At 44.0% G+C, this 17567-nt stretch overlaps 1 protein-coding gene across 1 annotated transcript in view; it reads left to right on the top strand.

Moving 5' to 3' along the window:
• Positions 1 to 17567, top strand: part of LOC122816707 (transformation/transcription domain associated protein) — a gene marked incomplete in the record, with an annotated part of 2794447 nt that overhangs the window by 1771568 nt on the left and 1005312 nt on the right. Inside the window, 1 exon segment of the mRNA XM_044089697.1 lies at positions 7451 to 7597. Within this exon segment, the coding sequence (XP_043945632.1) occupies positions 7451 to 7597 (147 nt within the window).

Raw genomic sequence — 17567 nt, 5'->3', positions numbered from 1 at the left:
TATAGGTTCATAGGTAAGTACTAGGCTATTGGCTCTAGGGCCTATATAAGCCTAGCCAAAAAGGTACCCTGGCTTTCGCCACCCAAGAAAATTATTTTCCTGTGCCCCTGTTGAGCAGAGCCACAGAGGTGATCCCTGGGGTGAATTTCCTATTTCCCATCCAGTCATCAGGATTTTTCTTGAAGAGTGCTAATGAGGAGCTTTGTTTGATATATAGTTTGTTCCAGAGTATGGGAAGTCTCTGGGACAGGAATCTATCCCTCCAGCATGTTCAATTTATTGTGGTGACAAGGTTTAGGTCCCTAGGGCATGTAGCTTGGAGGGATTGGGATTTCTTTAAGTGGAGCATGTCCAACAGCTCTGGGTTTGACATAGCTTTGTATGTTAGGCAGAGATCGCCTCTGAGTAGGCGATATGCAACGGAGTAAAGCTGAAGTTTTTTGAGACGGTCTGCATAGGGCATCTGTTTGAGGCCAGTAATCCTCTTTGTGAGGTGTTTCTGCGGCCTTTCCAGTTGTTGATGTCTTGTGAGGTATATACCAAAAGGGGCATTGTACTCTATAACGAGTCTAATGAGTGACGAGTAGAGGGGAACAATGATCTTTTGTGATGAGGTGTGCCACTTAGAAGGATTTCCTGACTACTGTGGCGATGGGATTGTCAAAGGAGAGACTACTGTCCACCTGTGTCCCAAGGTCTCATCACACTTTCCGTGTTAAGTGGACTACCACTTATGTGGTAGCTCATGGGTACAGAGTTTTTACCAAAGGGGATGACAATGCACTTTTTGTTATTGAGCTTGAAGCCATGGCTTTGACACCAAGCATCTGTCTCAGTGAGGCCCTTTTGTAGGATGTCCACCTTGTTAGGAGTTTCGATCATGGCTCCTAGTTTGCCGTCATCTGCAAACTTAGTTAGCCAAAGACCTTCTGTGTTAGCCTGTACTTCAGAAAAGTAGATAAACAGGAGAGGACCCAGGACTGAACCCTGTGGTACTCCACTTATCACTGGTCTGAAGTTGGATTTGCAGTCTTCTGCTTTCACAGTGTGGGTTCTGTCAGTGAACCATCTGGCAACCCATCTTGTGGCATAGGGATTTATACCTAGTATAGTGAGTTTATCTATAATTCCAGAGTGGGGGATGGTGTCAAGAGCCTTGGCGAGATCTAGATAGGCTGTGTGAACCACCTTACCCTCGTCTCCGGCTTTGGTGACTGCTTCAAAGAAGTCTATCAGGTTTAGGAGACGTGATCTGCATTTTACAAACCCGAAGTGGGTGGGGTCCAGAGTTTGGAGATTACCACTGTCTTTGTTTATAAGTTCCATGATGATACGTTCCATGGCTATGCAGACCATGCTAGTTAGGCTAATGGGGCGGTAGCTGCCGGGGTCCGTGGTGGCTCCCCCTTTGTGGAGTGGGATAACCGTCGCTGTGTGCCATTCAGTGGGCACAAAGCCTGAGCTGAGGCAATGATTGAACATAGTGCATTCTGTAGTTCATATAGAATGCAGCCTGGGATGTTGTCATGTCCCATGGATGCTGTGTTCTTGGCTTTGGAGAGTGTGAATTTTACCTGTGCAGACGTGGGTACAGGAGCTTTGCATTCTTCTGGTATAGAAATGGGCCCTTTAGTTGGTGAGAGGGGGGTAAAGTTAGCACTGAACTTATCTGCCAGGATGTTGGCAATATCAGTTGGTTCTGTATGTTTAGTGCCATTGTGCTGTAACTCAGAGCAGATCTGAGTGTTGCCATTGAGATTCTTGATATAACTATAGAATGTTTTGTGGTTGTCGAATCAGTGGCGATTTTGTTTTCGTAACTAGCTTTGGAGGATTTTATGAGGGATCTCAGCTTCTTACTGAGGCTGACCAGGGAGTTCCTCCAATCATGGGATTTTACTCTTTTTTGCAACAGTTTTTCTTCTGTTGTACAGTTTGTTTATGGCAGGAGACCACCAGATTGACTTCCTTTTTTGGAGGATAGCATCTTGGTTCTGTTAGGGATGGCATAATCCATGCACTCGTGTAAGTGCTTATAAAGTGCATTTGTGTAGTATTCAGCAGTCATACTTCTATTGTCCGTCTGCATGGGTGTCGTGAAGTTTGCCACTTCTGTCTTAAGAATTGTGAAGTTGGCTTTGAAGAAATTTTTTATGATGGTTTCCCTAATGGGGGTGGGGGCGGGATGTGGATGTCTAGGGTGATTAGCTTGTGGTCAGATCTGACCAACGAGGAATTGACCTCTGGTGTGGAACATCAGTCGCCCATGTTGGTAACGACCAGGTCTGAAATATTGCTGCCCCCAGTCGGGGTGTGGATAAGTTGATCCAAGGTGTTGGAATTTATGAATTCCAGAAAACGTTGAGCAAAAGATTTGGTGCATGAGTAGTTGAAATCACCCATTATTAGGGTGTTGGTTTGTACCCTAATATTTTCCAGTGTATCAAGAAATGAGGAGTGGGAATCCTGGGGCATGGTGGGGGATCTGTAGCAAGTTACAATTTGGATTGCGGTCTTGCCCAGTGTTAGTTACACTTGTATAATCTCGGATGCATTATGCTGAGCAACTAGCCTGGAGGTGTGGATATCCTTAATGAATATGGACACGCCTCCACCTTTAATGTTTCGGTCCAGGTTGGGTGGCCAAAAGGTCTGGTATAAGTTATGGCCTGATAATGCAGGGGTGCTGTCTTCGCCTTGAACCAGGTCTCTGTCACTGCACAGATGTTGATGTTCTCCATTTTAAGGAGTGCCTCGAGTGAATGCATTTTGAGGTTTAGACTTCTAGCATTACCCTCATATTTTTGCTTGCTTGTACCTGTTATGGTGGTGAATTTTTCATTTGAACCGTGCCTAAAAAAGGCAATATAGGGGTGGCAAGAACCTTAGACAGTATCTGGAATCCCAAGGGCAACAGGTGCAGGCCATCTCTGGCAAAGCATCGTGGTCTGTCGATCATGTCATCCCAGGCAGACAGATACTGGATCCCCTTAGAAGGACACCAGAAGCTTAGCCAATTGTTGAAGTCAGTCATTTTGTCCTTGTACTGTGGTATCATTCTGGATGATGGCAGGATGCTACTCAGGGCTAGGGTCATACCTGCCGGGGCTACAAGATCAGAGAGCTCCTCCATGTCTCTCTTCATGTAGTCCAGTGAGGTACACCTCAGGTCATTTACAACAACATGGGCAATGACAGAGTCATATTTGTACTTGTTGTGGAGTGACCTGAGTCTGTGCGTTGTGGCAGATCCTGGCACCCGACAGGCAGATTTGACAGTATCTTTCTCCTTGTTTAGCCTGGCAAGTGGAACATCAGTGTGCCTGACTGTAGAGTTACCTATGACTAGAGTGTTGCGTACGTTGTTATGCCTTATGGGCTGTGGTTGAGTGGCACACTGAGTTTGTGGGCTGTGTGTCATTTGGGTTGTGTTGGGTGGGTGGAGGTTGCTTGCCTTTCTCTTTTGGAGGGCTCTGTTGCTTGAGCAGATTTTTATTGAGAGCCTCGCAAATGTAAGTGTGTGTTTTGTGTTTCTGTGTGTCTTTTGGTGGTGTAGGTTTTGAGGGACTATGTGATGATTGTGGTATGTTGTGGTGCAAGTGTTTACCTTCTCCTCTTGCCTGTCTAGTCCAGTCTTGGGTGAAGAGAGCTTTGCTTCCAGTTTGGCTATACAAGTGCATCTCTCACAGGTTGTCTGTGTACATGAGGCAATTGCTGCATTGCCCCAAAATGCCCATATTCATCATGTAAACAGGAGAAAACACCGGGAGCTGACCCTTTATAAAAGGCACTTCCATAATTTATTTCTTCATTCCAGCTTTACTGAAATATCCATTTTCCTCCAAATTTCTGTTCCTTTATATTCAGTATTCCTCATTGTGTCCGGATTTCAGTTATATCATTACAAACATGTTTAGCAGTGTTTCATAGCTGTTGCTGCATCAAGTTAGTATTATTGAACTTGCTTAAAAATTTAATGATCTCCTTATACAAACAGCTTTTTCTAAGCATCCATGTATATCCCAGACTTGGAACCCACAACATTTTCACTATTAAGGCTCACTTTTGTGTAATGTCAGTATTAGAAACTCTTTGAAGTATAAATAGATCGGATGTTTTATTTTCCATCTGCCTCGATGATAGGGCATTATTTTTTCTTGCATGGTAATTAAGAGCATAAAAATAGAAGTTATGTAAACAGTAAGATGAGTGTTGTCTTCTTCTGTGTCTGTCTGTCTTAGTGATTTATTATATCTGATCCAGCTGGATCTAAAGCTGGCATGTTTATTCTCTTGGATCCAAGGCTTAGGCATCTCCCCTCTAATCCCCCACCACCTACACAGATCCATAGGTCTCGTTTACTGCTTGTAAAACTCTGAAATGATCCTTGGGTTCACTGATTTTGTAGAGTTTTGTTTGAAATAAATTACTTTCTTACTAGTATTTCTAAGATACTATTGATTTCTCTCTAGCTTGGGTTTTTCTGCTTTTATGACCACTTTCAGAACTTTTCTCCTTTGTTGTGGGGTTTTTCCCACCTTTTCTATGCTCAAAAAAATGTGTGTGTGTGTGTGTGTGTGTGTGTGTGTGTGTGTGTGTGTGTGAGGTTTTTTGAGTGGTTAGTCTAGCTATTAAATTTTTACCATTTTCATTAGTGACTGTCTGGTCTTTGTTAGTTGCTGCTTTACTTTTCATCTAGGTTTAATAATTTTTTAGCTTTCCTAAGTGTAATGTGTTTGTCGTTACCACTGTTGATATTAATTTCTTTACTGCTGTAATTATTTGTGATTAAGCATGTCTGGCAAGGTTTTGAGGTTGAAAAAGTGCACCACTTGCGTACACAAGATACGTTCCCAGGATCCTCACTCCTAGTATGTCTACTGTCTTGGGGCAGTGCATCTTGATAAGGAATGCCCCTCCTGCTCCTCCTTTGGACCTAGGGCCCTCTCAGATCAGTGCATTAAATTAGTATTAAAGGACCTTTTCCCCTTCCACTTTTGTTTAACATCAGTATTAGCGCCTTGTGTTTCTGGCTCCTTATCTAGCAAGAAACTTGGGGATGAACCTAAGATGAAAAAATATAAGCAGAAAGAAAGAGAAGCAAAAAGAATGGGAAAAGGAGAAGGGTAAGTAGAAGGAGAAGGTCAAGGCCAGGAAAAGGTGGTCTGATCCTTGGGGGCCTTCACATCCAACTGTTAAGTTACCTAGATTGTTCATTTTGGTTCCCCTATTGGAACCAGTCAGGATTCAATGTCCCACTCCTACTGGTTTCTCTCAGGGCCATTTAGCCCTTGGCTTTGATCATCCTTCCTTCAAAAGAAGTCTTCAGATAGGTCTTCTTGGCCCCATCGATGGTTTCTTCATTTACGTCCATATGTTCATTGAGGAGCATCTCAGAAGAAAGTGCTGATAGGATGATGAGGAAGTTTCTGAGAACCCATATCCAGCTGGAAGTCCTTCATGCACCTTCCACTCTGGGAGTGCCAAGTCCAACCCAGACTGCCTCACTTCTAGTCTCTCCTTCTCCCGTCTTACCTTTGGATCTGGTGATTAAAGAGATGAGTGCTTCCCACAGACTTCCTCTGTCAGAGCCAGTAACTTCGTTATCTTATTCTCCAACAGTGTTCCTTACCTTCCCAACTCTGGTGTCTGATCACTAGGGGCCTCAGACCTGAGGGGCTAGTGTCGGTGCATTGAGGTCTGGCTTGACTCCAAGACTGTCAGATCTGTCGCTTCTGTTCAGTTCATTGGTTCTGGACAGCTCAGCTCCAGTGTCAATCACTGAGCTGAGTCATATCAGTTTTTGTGGAGTACCTCTTTCTGGTTCCTTAGTTCCCAGGGATCTTCCTTCAGGTCCAGTTTCAACTTTAGTGTTCAAGGCCTATGAGAGGGTTCTGTCAAAATATAGAGAAGATGCCTCCCACTTGTGCTCCATCCCGATCTTTACTGGCATTGCTGGTCCCTCTTCTGTTAATCAGGTTTCACTAAGAGAGTCATCAACCAATGCCTCAATGAGACTCACAAGTCTAATTCCCCTTTAACTTCTGAGTCCTCCCTTGAGCCCTTCACCAAGAAAGGACACACAAAGCTTTCTTGCAAAAGGATGCATCTGGACTCCCCTCACGAGACCCTTACTAAAGCACAAATTTTAAGGAAGGTGAGGGTTCCCCATGATCCCTCTTGGAAGAAAAAGCCTGCTTTGGAGAAATAGTAGAGTTGTTGTGGCAGTAAAGGGGATGGTCCACCAATAGTCTCCCAGGTGGAGTCAGTATTCCTAGAGGCCTTTGGAGCTGTTCCATCTGTTTTCTGGATGCTTCCCCCAGCTGACAAGCCCATTGATTTGTTGTCACAATAGTCGTGGAATGATCTGCTGGAGCCTGTACTACAAAAACCTGATAAAATATTGGTTTCCCCCAAACGATACTACACTGGAGCAAGTGACTCATTGTAAATATCATCATGATTGCAGTGGTCACCAAAAAGGAGCTATCTGAAGAGAGTTGAACTGTCCATCCCCCTAACAGGGAGTCTAGGGCCTTGGACAGGTTTGGTCAGCAAATCTGAACTTTAGTAACTTTTCCTTTACGTGCACTAAACTGTTTGACTCACTTGACCAGATTTCAGAGAAGCCTGACTACAGAGCTCTCACAGTCTCTCTCGGGTGCCTTATCTGCAGAATCTTGCAAGCCCGTGAACTCTTACAGCTGACTCTCTTTCAGTCTTTATCTGATGTGTCATGCACCTTCGATCAAATGAGGCCGATGACACTTCAAGTGGAAGGCACCAACATTGCTGTATGTCAACATTTTCACTATCCAGGCTCACTTTTGTGTAATGTCAGTATTAGAAACTCTTTGAAGTATAAATAGATCGGATGTTTTCTTTTCCATCACTTCCACACCTGGAAGTGATTTGGCAGAGAACTTCAACATGTAATTTTTGAATACCCCATATGATGTGTCCTCTGGTTTTGAATCCAAAGTTAAAGAAGCACTCAGCAGAAGTGAACAAGAGGGTTGCACACTGTTGTGGGTATCCATTTTTTTCCATAACCCCCCCCACCTCCACCCCACACACACACACACACACACACACACACGTACAAAAACAGAACATTCTCCGTGAACCAAAAGTGTGGTAAGAGACTGGTTCTGTAAATCCTGGGGCTCTGTTTATGACACTTAAGGAGAAAGATGCCTAGATGCTCTTGGGGACGGGGGCAATTTTAATGGATGTTGCCCCTGTGGCAGAGGTGGTCAGCAGAACCATGGGTTTCAAGGCTCACTGACATTATGTGTTAGAGCTTGTGAGTAATTTTTGAGATACCCTTTCAAAAGCTGCTTTTTAGAGTAAAAGCTATGCTGGATGAAGCAGCTTCATTAAAAGAATATTTTTATGCTAAGTAGTAGGAATGGCTGCCTATTAAAAATCTTAACACTTGAATTTGCAGGAACATTGATGATCCTCAAGTCCGCATGCAGCAACAACCCTAGCTACATCGATCGTCTCATTTCTATTTTTATGCGATCTTTACAGAAAATGGTGAGAGACCACTTAAACCCACAGTCCACTCCTGGAACAACTGAAACAAATGCAGGTAATGATCAGAAACAAGTTGTTTATGCATGCTTTAGTTCCTATGTTGTATCGTAATGGAAGGGCTATACTTAAAGTGCAAAGAACAAGTCATTGTAATGATTTTAGGCCGAGCTGTAAACAATTTCATGTTTTATTGCTGGAAAACTGCTGGTTCTTCTGCTATACACACTCTAACCATATTTTGCTTATTAACAGAGTAAGTGAACTGGTTCTTCAGCCCTTTTGCTAGGACCTTGGCCAGAAAAGAAAAGGGTAAATCAGTGTACACCGTCATTTAAGGCTGTTTGTGACAACAGGAATTCAGGCCAGAGCTGCTTCTTTAGGCATGCATGGCTGCATATTTCAAGTCTTTTCATGTCTAGGTTAGAGGTCCTTTGTGACTTGAACAGAAGTTGCATCTTTCAACCACCTTTGTAAAACCAAACAGCCAGGGACTTCTCATTCCAGGAGATGTTTTGAAGGGAGTTCTTCAGACCCTCCTTTGTGCCTAGAACCTTGATGTACTTACTGTAGGCAGTGACGTTTTTCTAGGCAACCCACCCAGCCAAGAACACTCCCCTTCCTATAGCTCACCCTGCACATAGTCTTTGAACTCTTCTGTAACCATCTCGTGAAGGTCAGGAAAGTGATAGTCAATTTGCATGCTGTTGGCAGTTGGCATTCCATACTTTTAGCCAATTAGATCATTCAGCTGCTACGGTGGAAAGCATAGTTTGAAGTTCTGTGTTACTGTTCAGATCACCTTTCCCCTGCAAATTCTTCTCAGTCAGTTTCCCAGCTGTGAATAGAGGTTTTGTAATCCTTTGATGTCCTTCTATTAATATGTGGCAGTATTCTTATTGTGGGATTCCCTGCCTCAGGCGAACAGAACGTCGGCTCCTATACAAAAGCTTAAGCCTGGCTGCTGTAGGTGCGTTGGGATGTCACATGTAGGGCCATAAACCAGGGACCTTAAATGTAACATCTGCACGCACAGACCTCAACACTTAAATGCCCAGTCGGACAGTCCATTAGAGAGACCCAAATGATGTCAGCAAGAGGTGAAAAGTGCCATTTGCTGGCTAGTCTGGCCATAGTCTAGAGCATGCCCCAGGATGCCCTTTAGACAGGTCAAAAGGAAAAGGGGGATAGGTTGGGGGGGAGGGAATGCTTCACCATGGAAGAGAAGGACATTTATTGTTATGGTAAGATTTTACACAGCTGTTCTATGTCCTTCTATTCCTATGTTGCAGTATTCTTAGTGTGGGCGAGCGCCACAGCTTAGTTAGAAGGAAGGGTGGAGGTAGAGGTAGCGGATTCCAGAAGCCCTGCAGGATTGCCCTAGCAAACTTTACCTCGCTCTGGAGACCTGGTCCAGTTTGTACTGTCTGGTGAAAGTGTGTATGGTGGACCAGGTGGCTGCTTCCAGAATGGATGCCATGTCCAAGCATTTGAGGAAGGCTTTGGAGGATGCCACAGCCCTGGTAGAGTGAGCTCTTACTCCCTGGAGTAAGTTTTTGCCATGGTGGGAATAGCAGAAGCAGTTAGTGTGGGGAATCCCACACTAAGAATATTGCAGCATGAAAGAGAAAGACTTCTATGGTTATGTTAAGATTTTACACAACTATTCTTTTCATGCTTTTGAATCAGCACTTTTGTTTAAAAGAGGAGACATTTACTTCATATATTTTGTAGTTCCCCAGATGATGGCCATTGTCTGGCTGCAAAAACACACATTCAGTACAAACCATCTCAAATGCCTTCAGCTCAGGCTTTGCTACCAGTTTTGCAGAAAGGCAACCGTTTCTACACCGTAGATGATGATTATGATGATAGAGGTCTTTACATTCCTGTACACCTGGCTTGACAGATGGTGCTTCCACATCTTGGTCACTCCTGTCAGACCAAGATCATGTCCTTTTTGCTGACATCTGCAGCCCACATTGTGATGTTATATTGTGCCATTGTAAGTTGCACATTTTTAAGATTTGGGAGTTTGCATCGTCCTGTGCCTGAATTATTAACTTCTAGCTGCTTCCTCTAGAGCTGCATTTATCCTAGTTCAGGACAAACTGTGCACCTGTTTCACTTCCTGGGGATTGCTTGTAAATGTCACCAGTTTTTTCTTCATTATCAGGTCTTACCTTTGTTTTCCTCTCTCCTGGATTCGGCCATTTGTTTATTATCAAGCATTTATTTACAAGACTTTGCCATTGTGTCTCTCCTTAGAGCCTTGTTGTGACTTTTGTCTGCCAGCTCACAACTTTCTTCTGTTTTTTGGTCCACTGTCTTGCAGCGATTTCAACATTTTCTAATGCTCACATCTGTTTGATATTCTTTTTCCAGTCCTCCTGTAACCATCAAGCATACCCTCTTCGCCACTCTGCTCACCTGTTTGATGTCCTTCCATATCACTGTTGCAGTATTCTTCACATTTGGGATTCCCTATTTAGGGCAGCCCGATGTCTGGCCAGTATACCAAAGCCTTAGGTTGATTTAGGGTACGCCGTGCATCACACATGTGCTCCTCCTGTAGCATAGGGCATAAAGGTGACATCCAGATGTACCATCCTCTGAGCTTCTTTGCTGCCAGGTCGAACGCCATCTCTTGATTGTTGGTCTGAATTCGTACGTTCCATTACTGGTTTCTGAGCCATTGAAGATAAGTGTCCTGTTGGGGTTTCTATTTTACTTGTCTTTTGTGGTTGCTTTTTGGGTTTCATGTCATCCAAGAGGGGTAATTGCAAGTGTGGAAGACAGATACCCCAGAAAGACCACCATGAACATTGTTTGTTTTGTCTTGCCACCTCGCTTCATCATCCTGATGTTCTTCGTGCTTCACTGTTGCAGTCATTACATTTGGGTAATCTGCTGGCAGGTTGCCCTCAGTCGGGCTGAATTCCAAAGTCTTGGGTCCTGCGTCGGTTGCTGTCTCCTTCTCCATGACGTCAGGTCGTCAGGGGTATAAAACATGCAGCCGACGCCATTTTCTTTAGTCTTTCTTGCCACGCAGTGCCCGAAGCAGAAGCATTTTGCAAGTGCCGGTCGGCCGACTACTGAAATATTCGAGTTTGAGTTTCAGAACCGAAGTCTTCACTAAAGCTAAGTACCCCACTGGGGAAACTTTCTTTCTTGCTTTTACCGATGTCAGAAAAAGTTAATAATTGTATTACTTGTGGGAAGCAAATACCTCATAAGGATTTCCATTTATACTGTATTCCTTGCCTAGGCCCTGATCACATCGTGCCTGGCTGTCGGTTTTGTGCTAAATTTAACCAACGCACTATTAAGCGTTGGTATATTTTTGTATCAAAGTATTTTGGAACAGATTTAACTACCCAGAAATGTCTGCTAGCAATCCGACTACCGGAGTACATAAAAAAATGCAAAGAAAAGGACAGAGAAAGGCAGTCGAGATCCAAAGCTGACGACGAAGCTTCTTCTAAACCAGTCACCGGTTCGCCGGTACTCAGTGAGGCGCTTTTGCAGCCCCTGATACCTGCTACCTTCGAGTTGCATGCCTCTACCGACACCCATGTGGAGTCCGGCAAGCCGCAAGATACTCAAGGTATTGGACCGATGGATGTATCTCCCTCGGATGGGTCCGGAGCCGCTGAGCAGGCACCGGCTTCTGAGGGTGTATTCAGACCTCAACATTTATATATCAAATCGACGAAAGCTGCAAAACCAAAGGCAAAGACATCTTCTAAAACTAAAAAAACGACGCCTGAGCCATGTGCACAGGCCTCTATGCCTAAAAAACAGATGATCAAAATGGCTGAAGACCTTATTACCTTGATCAGGGGTACGCATCCCCCTCTAGATAAGAGGCCTAGGCAAGACACTGACTATGAATCTTCAGCTAAGGTTTCTATTTCTTCTGATTCCTCTTCTGATCAGGAATTATCTTTACCTCCCTATGAGGATTCTGATGCTGAGGAGGTCTATTCCATCTGCATCTCCTCCTGAGGATTATTCATGTGGAGAAACCTTGCATACTTTGAGGGAGCATTTTCACTGGTAGAGTCAAGACTTCTCAGAATCAAGAGGCTCAGGGATTTCCCTCTTCTCCCTCAGCACAAGCCTTTAGCCATTCCCCCTGTTTTAGGCATTGTGGATGATGTGTTTTCGGAGTCAAGCCTGACCCCTGACCCCTTACCTCCAGCTCCCAGTAAGCCTGACAGATATTACAGGGTCCTTGACTCTCATAAATTTTTATTTAGAAACCCTGCTGCTGATCCTGAAACTATTTCACAGAGTCCAAAGGGAGTTAAGGCCTCAACAGCAAAAAACCCTACCCCCTCCGACAGAGATTCAAGGGCACTGGACAGATGGGAATAAAAGGTTTATACATCTACAGCCTTGGCAATCAGGGCCTTAAACTGTCAATTTCATATGCGTAAGTATCAACAACATGTTATGGGATTGCTGAAACAGAAAATTATGTTGATTTCAGAATGTGCAGAAAATAAGGAATTGCAGGAATTATTGCATGCAGCTGAACAAGTTGGAAAGCATACTTTGCAATGTGGTTTTGATTCTTTTTCTTCTGTTTTTTGGTCCGCTGTCTTGCAGCTCAAGCTCAATTCCTGCCAGGAAAACAAAACACTCTGGCAGATGATTTAAGCAGAAACCTTATGGATCCTCACGAGTGGAAACTAAATCCACAAGTCTTCAGTATGATAACAGAGAAATGGGGGAGCCCAGACATAGATCTATTTGCCTCTCCTCAAAATTATCAACTGAAAAGATTCTGCCCAAGGACTTATCACAGACAAGCATGGAAAGTGGACGCCCTATCCTTCAGTTGGAAAAACCTATCAGTTTACACCTTTCCTCCTCTGCCTCTTCTACCCAAGGTCCTCCTAAAAGTCAGATAAGAGAAGCCAAAGATGATATTAATTGCCCTGGACTGGCCCCGCCAATACTGGTACCCAATCCTAAGGTACTTGTCTCAATACCCAGCTTGAACCTTGCCTCAAAAACCACAACTACTGTCCTAGCAAAACAATCAGATCCTGCACAATCAACTATAGACTCTGAACCTGGCAGCATGGCTAATCCTGTAATCATACAAACACCTCTCAGTAAAGCTGTGATGGATGTCATTTTGGAAGCCAGAAGGCCTAGTGCTAGAAAATCTTATGCTGACAAATGGAAGAGATTCTGTGCTTGGAATCGAGCACAAGGAACTGATACAGCAGAACCCATATTCCTCAGATATTACAATACTTAACTGAGATGCTTGACAAAGGCCTATCTTTCTCATCAATCAAAATCCATGCCTCTGCCATTTCGGCTCATTACAATACAGAACCACCAATCTTTTCTCATCCTTTACTAAAGCAGTATCTTAGAGGAGCCAAAAATTTAAGGCCTCCTAGAAGATCACCATTGACTGCATGGGACCTCAATTATGTGTTGGAAAAGCTCACCCTGCCTCCATTTGAACCAGCTGCTACCGCTGTTCTTATCATGGAAGACAGCTCAGCTACTAACAGTTACTTCAGCAAGAAGAGTCTCCGAGCTACAGGCCCTCATGGCTGTAGAGCCTTTTATCATATTTTACCCAGACAGGGTATCTGAGGACAAATCCTACTTTTATGCCAAAGGTCGTTTCCAGTATGGTCCTTAACCAAACAATTCATCTGCAAACTTTTTATCCAAATCCGCAGAACAAAGGGGAGAGAATTCTGCATTCCTTGGACGTACACAGACAGCTAAGATTCTACTTGAGCAGGACTAAAGCTCTAAGAAAAACTGAGCAATTACTAGTGTCATATGCTGCAGGATCAGAAGGAAAGGCTATTTCAAAGCAGACAATTTCAAAGTGGATAAGCCTCTGCATCCGTTTCTGCTACTCACACCATGGCAAACCTGTGCCCAAGGACATAAGGTCTCACTCCACCAGGGCTGCAGCTACTTCAGCAGCCTTTCTCAGAGGAGTACCAACCAAGGATATTCTAGAGCCTGCTACTTGGAGTTTTGTTCACACCTTTACAAAGCATTACCATTTGCCTCTCTAAGTCCAGGGTAGGCTTTGCCACTGCAGTCCTGCAGGGCCTTAAAGCCTCACCTAATGCTGTTTAGCGCCAGCCTCCCAACCATAGCTTTGGGATTCTACCCAAGTGTAATGACTGCAACAGTGAAACTCGAAGAACATAGTCCAATTGTGTACACTTACCATAAATGTAGATGTTTGAGTGTATTCACTGTTGCAGTCCAGGTTACCCTCCCACCATCCCCCTGTCATTCTACAGTTTATCTTTCCTTCTCTATCTTCTACAACCTATGTGGTGTATTTGCTTGTCGATGAAGGTAAAGTTTATACTGATGCATGTGTATGTATATATATATATATATATATATATATATATATATATATATATATATTGATAATATTGCTACTTTTTTGGAGGCAGCTGACATTGGGGGCAAGAAAAACTAAAGAAAATGGCGTCGGCTGCATGTTTTATACCCCTGATGACCTGACGTCATAGAAGAGGAGACAGAAACCAACGCAGGACCCAAGACTTTGGAATTCAGGCCGACTGAGGGCAACCTGCCAGCAGATTACCCAAGTGGTAATGACTGCAACAACAAATACACTCAGAACATCTACATTTATGGTAAGTGTACACAACTGTACTTTCCATCTATCAGGCTTCTGTACCAAAAACTCTGCGTAGTAGGCTTTCTTCCTTAATGATGTATCTGGAAAATCAGCAACTTAAACTTCTTGCTAAAGATTCCCTCCACTTGGCTACAAATTATTCAGGATTATTGGGTTTCATCCATTATTCACCAGGGGTATTTCATGCTCTGTAAACCCTTCCCCCTTTTATGGGCATTCCTTAGCCTCCTTGGGAACAACTTGCCTTTTTTCCCAGAGATGCTTCAGGACTTTGAGTAAAGATACTTATTCAAGAGGTGCCTGTGTCCCAAAGGGGGACGGGGTTTTACTTCAGGATGTTTCTGGTACCTAGAAAAGTGGGTACTTGGAGATCAGTTCTAGACCTTTCTCATCTAAACACTATTCTGACGTTGCCCACTTTTCGAATGTTGTCCCTTCAGACTGTTTTTCCCTTTTTACTTCCTCAGGCTTATATGGTGTGTCTGGATCTCGATGCTTATCTCCATAGTCCGATGCATCCATCTTTCAGGAAGTTTTTGCATTTCTCTGTTACTTCGTGGTATTTTCAGTTCTCTGCTTTGCCCTTTTGCCTTTTTACTGCCCAAAGGGTATTCACTAAATGCCTTGCTCCTGTGATTGCTTTTTGCAGGCTTCAGGAGATCCAAGTATTTCCTTACTTGGCTGACCTCCTGTTTCAGGCATTCTCTCCAGAGATCATGTTGCAAAGTCTTCATTTTGCTATTTCCCTTCTTCAGAGCCTTCGGGGGAGTTCATAATAAACTTCAAAAAGTCTTCTATGACTCCTTCTCAGGATCATGTTTTTCTGGGTTGCAGGATTCAGATGGTGCCTATGCTGGCATCACTTCATCCTCTCATTTCCTTCTTTCGGACTGTTTTTCCTCTGGCCTCCATTACAGCCAAGGAGTTTCTGAGAACTCTGGGATTGATGACTTCCACCATCCTTATTACCCTCTGGCCAAACTCCACATGATAAAGTTTCAGTGGTTCCTGAAGTCAGTTTGGCTTTAACACGCAGATCCTCTAGAATTTTAGTTCCTCTTCTACTTTTTGCAGGAAGGAACTTCACTGGTGACTCCAGCAGTTGTCTCTCAATCCAGAGCTCCCTTTTTATCTCCCTCTTTCCTCTCAGGAGCTATTCACAGATACATCAGACTTGAGATGGGGAGCAGCTTTTGGCTTCCTAAAGGTGCAGCGGGTCTGATCTCCTGTTCAGCAGAAAGAGCACATCAGTGTCAAAGAGAAAGAGAGCCATTCTGCTGGCTCTTCTGGGTTTTCATCCTCTTTTCTCACCGGGACACCTCAAGGTGTTTACAGACAACACTTCAGTGATGTGGTATGTAAATAAACGGGGGGACAAGATCTCATCTTTTTTTGTCATTTGGCACTCCTGGTATGGGATCTTGCTGTCCAGTAACTCTTAAGGCAGTTTAAATTCCCTTAGGTCAAAACAGTGTGGCAGATTCTGTGAGCAGGTCCGTAACTCTATCTCACGAATGGATGCTTCACAGGGATGTGTTTCTGGACATTGTCCACCAGTAGGGTACTCCTCAAGTAGATCTTTTTGCCTCCCCTCTGAAAAGACAACTTCCTCTATTTTGTGCCAGAGTCCCAGGTCTGCTGGTATGGAAGGTGGGCCCCCTTTCTTGGAAGGGGATGTTTCTTTATGCTTTCCCTCCCCTTCCCCTCATTCTGAAATTCCTGTTCAAAGTTCAACAGGATACCTCCAAAATCTTGTTGTTGACTCCTTTTGGCTAAGACAACATTGGTTCCCTCTTCTGCATTTAGCCAAAGGCAGTCAACACAAGTTACCTCACAGGGTGGACGTACTCATACAATACAAGGGATCTCTCATCTATGGCCACGTGTCCACTCTTCAACTGACTCTGTGGGTGATGAAATTTTGATTCCACATAGACACCTTTTTTTCTGAGGATGTGCTTAGGGGTCCTGCAGGAGGCCAGGAAACCCAATACTAGGAAATCCTGCTTATCCAAATGGACAAGGTTTTCTGTTTGGTGTTTTTCTCACCACCTGAATCTACTTTCTGTGGATATTCCTTTCATGTTCTCTTATTTGTTTGAATTGCTTGATGCTGGGTTGGCATATTCTTCTGTTAAGGCCCACTTGTCAGCTGTTTCTACTTGTTGCCTTTATCTCCTCTTCTAGGTTTGAAGCTAAACAAGTCCTTAAAAGCATCCTTCATATTAGGCCTCCCAGGAAGTCTGTTCCTCCTGCCTGAGATCTTAACTTCGTTTTGGAAAACAATTGACTCAGGCTCTTTTTGAGCCTGTAGATGTTCTTCGTGTTTCACTGTTGCAGTCATTACATTAGGGTTATCCTGCTGGTAGGTTGCCGTCAGAAAGCCTGAATTTCAAAGTCTTGGGTCCTGCATCGGTTGCTGTCGCCTCTTCCCTGACGTCAGGTCGTCAGGGGTATAAAAGATGCAGCCAACGCCATTTTATTAAATCTTTCTTGCTGTGCGGTGCCCGAAGCAGAAGCAGTTCGCAAGTGCCGGTCGGCCGACTCCTGAGATATTGTGTTCGAGTTTGAGATCCGAAGTCTTCATTAAAAGTTAAGTACCCTGTTGGGGAAACTTTTTTTCTTGCTCTAGACCGATGTCAGAAAAAGTTAATAATTGCATTTCTTGTGGGGAGCAAATACCTCATAAGGACTTTCATTCTTACTGTATTCCTTGCCTAGGCCCTGACCACGACATTGCTAGTTGTCGGTTTTGTGCTAGATTTAACCAACGCACTATTAAGCGTTGGTACGATTTTGCATTAAGCTATTTTGGGCGAAGATTTAATTATACAATGTCGTCGGACAGCCATCCGACTACCGGAGTTCTCAAAAAATGCAAAGAAAAAGACAGGCAACCGAGGTCCAAAATCGTCGACGAAGCTTCTCCTAAGCAAGTCGCCGGTTCTCAGTGAGGCACTTTCGCAGCCCCTGACGCCCGCTACTTTAGAGTTGCAGGCCGCTACCGACTCCCACGTAGAGTCAGCTAGGCCGCAGGAAACTCAAGGTATTTTAGCCTCAGAAATTATTCCCTCAGATGGGTCCGGAGCCACTGAGCAGGCATCGGCTTCTGAGGGTGTATTCAGACCTAAACAATTGTATATTAAACCGACTTCAAATCAAAGACTAAAGCACCTTTAAAGACAAAGAAGCAAGTTCACCAGCCACAAGGACAGGCCTCCATGCCCAAAAAACAGATGCTCAAAATGGCCGAAGACTTAATTACCTTGATCAGGGGTTCCCATCCCCGTCCTGATAAGAGGCCTAGGCAAGAGACGGACTATGAATCTTCAGGTCAGTTTTCCATTTCTTCTGA

The sequence above is a fragment of the Protopterus annectens genome, chromosome 12.part0 (genome assembly GCF_019279795.1).
Source record: "Protopterus annectens isolate FY-2018-M chromosome 12.part0, PAN1.0, whole genome shotgun sequence".
In the NCBI taxonomy this organism is placed as follows: Eukaryota; Metazoa; Chordata; order Ceratodontiformes; family Protopteridae; genus Protopterus; species Protopterus annectens.
This window is presented reverse-complemented; position numbering and strand designations above follow the sequence as displayed.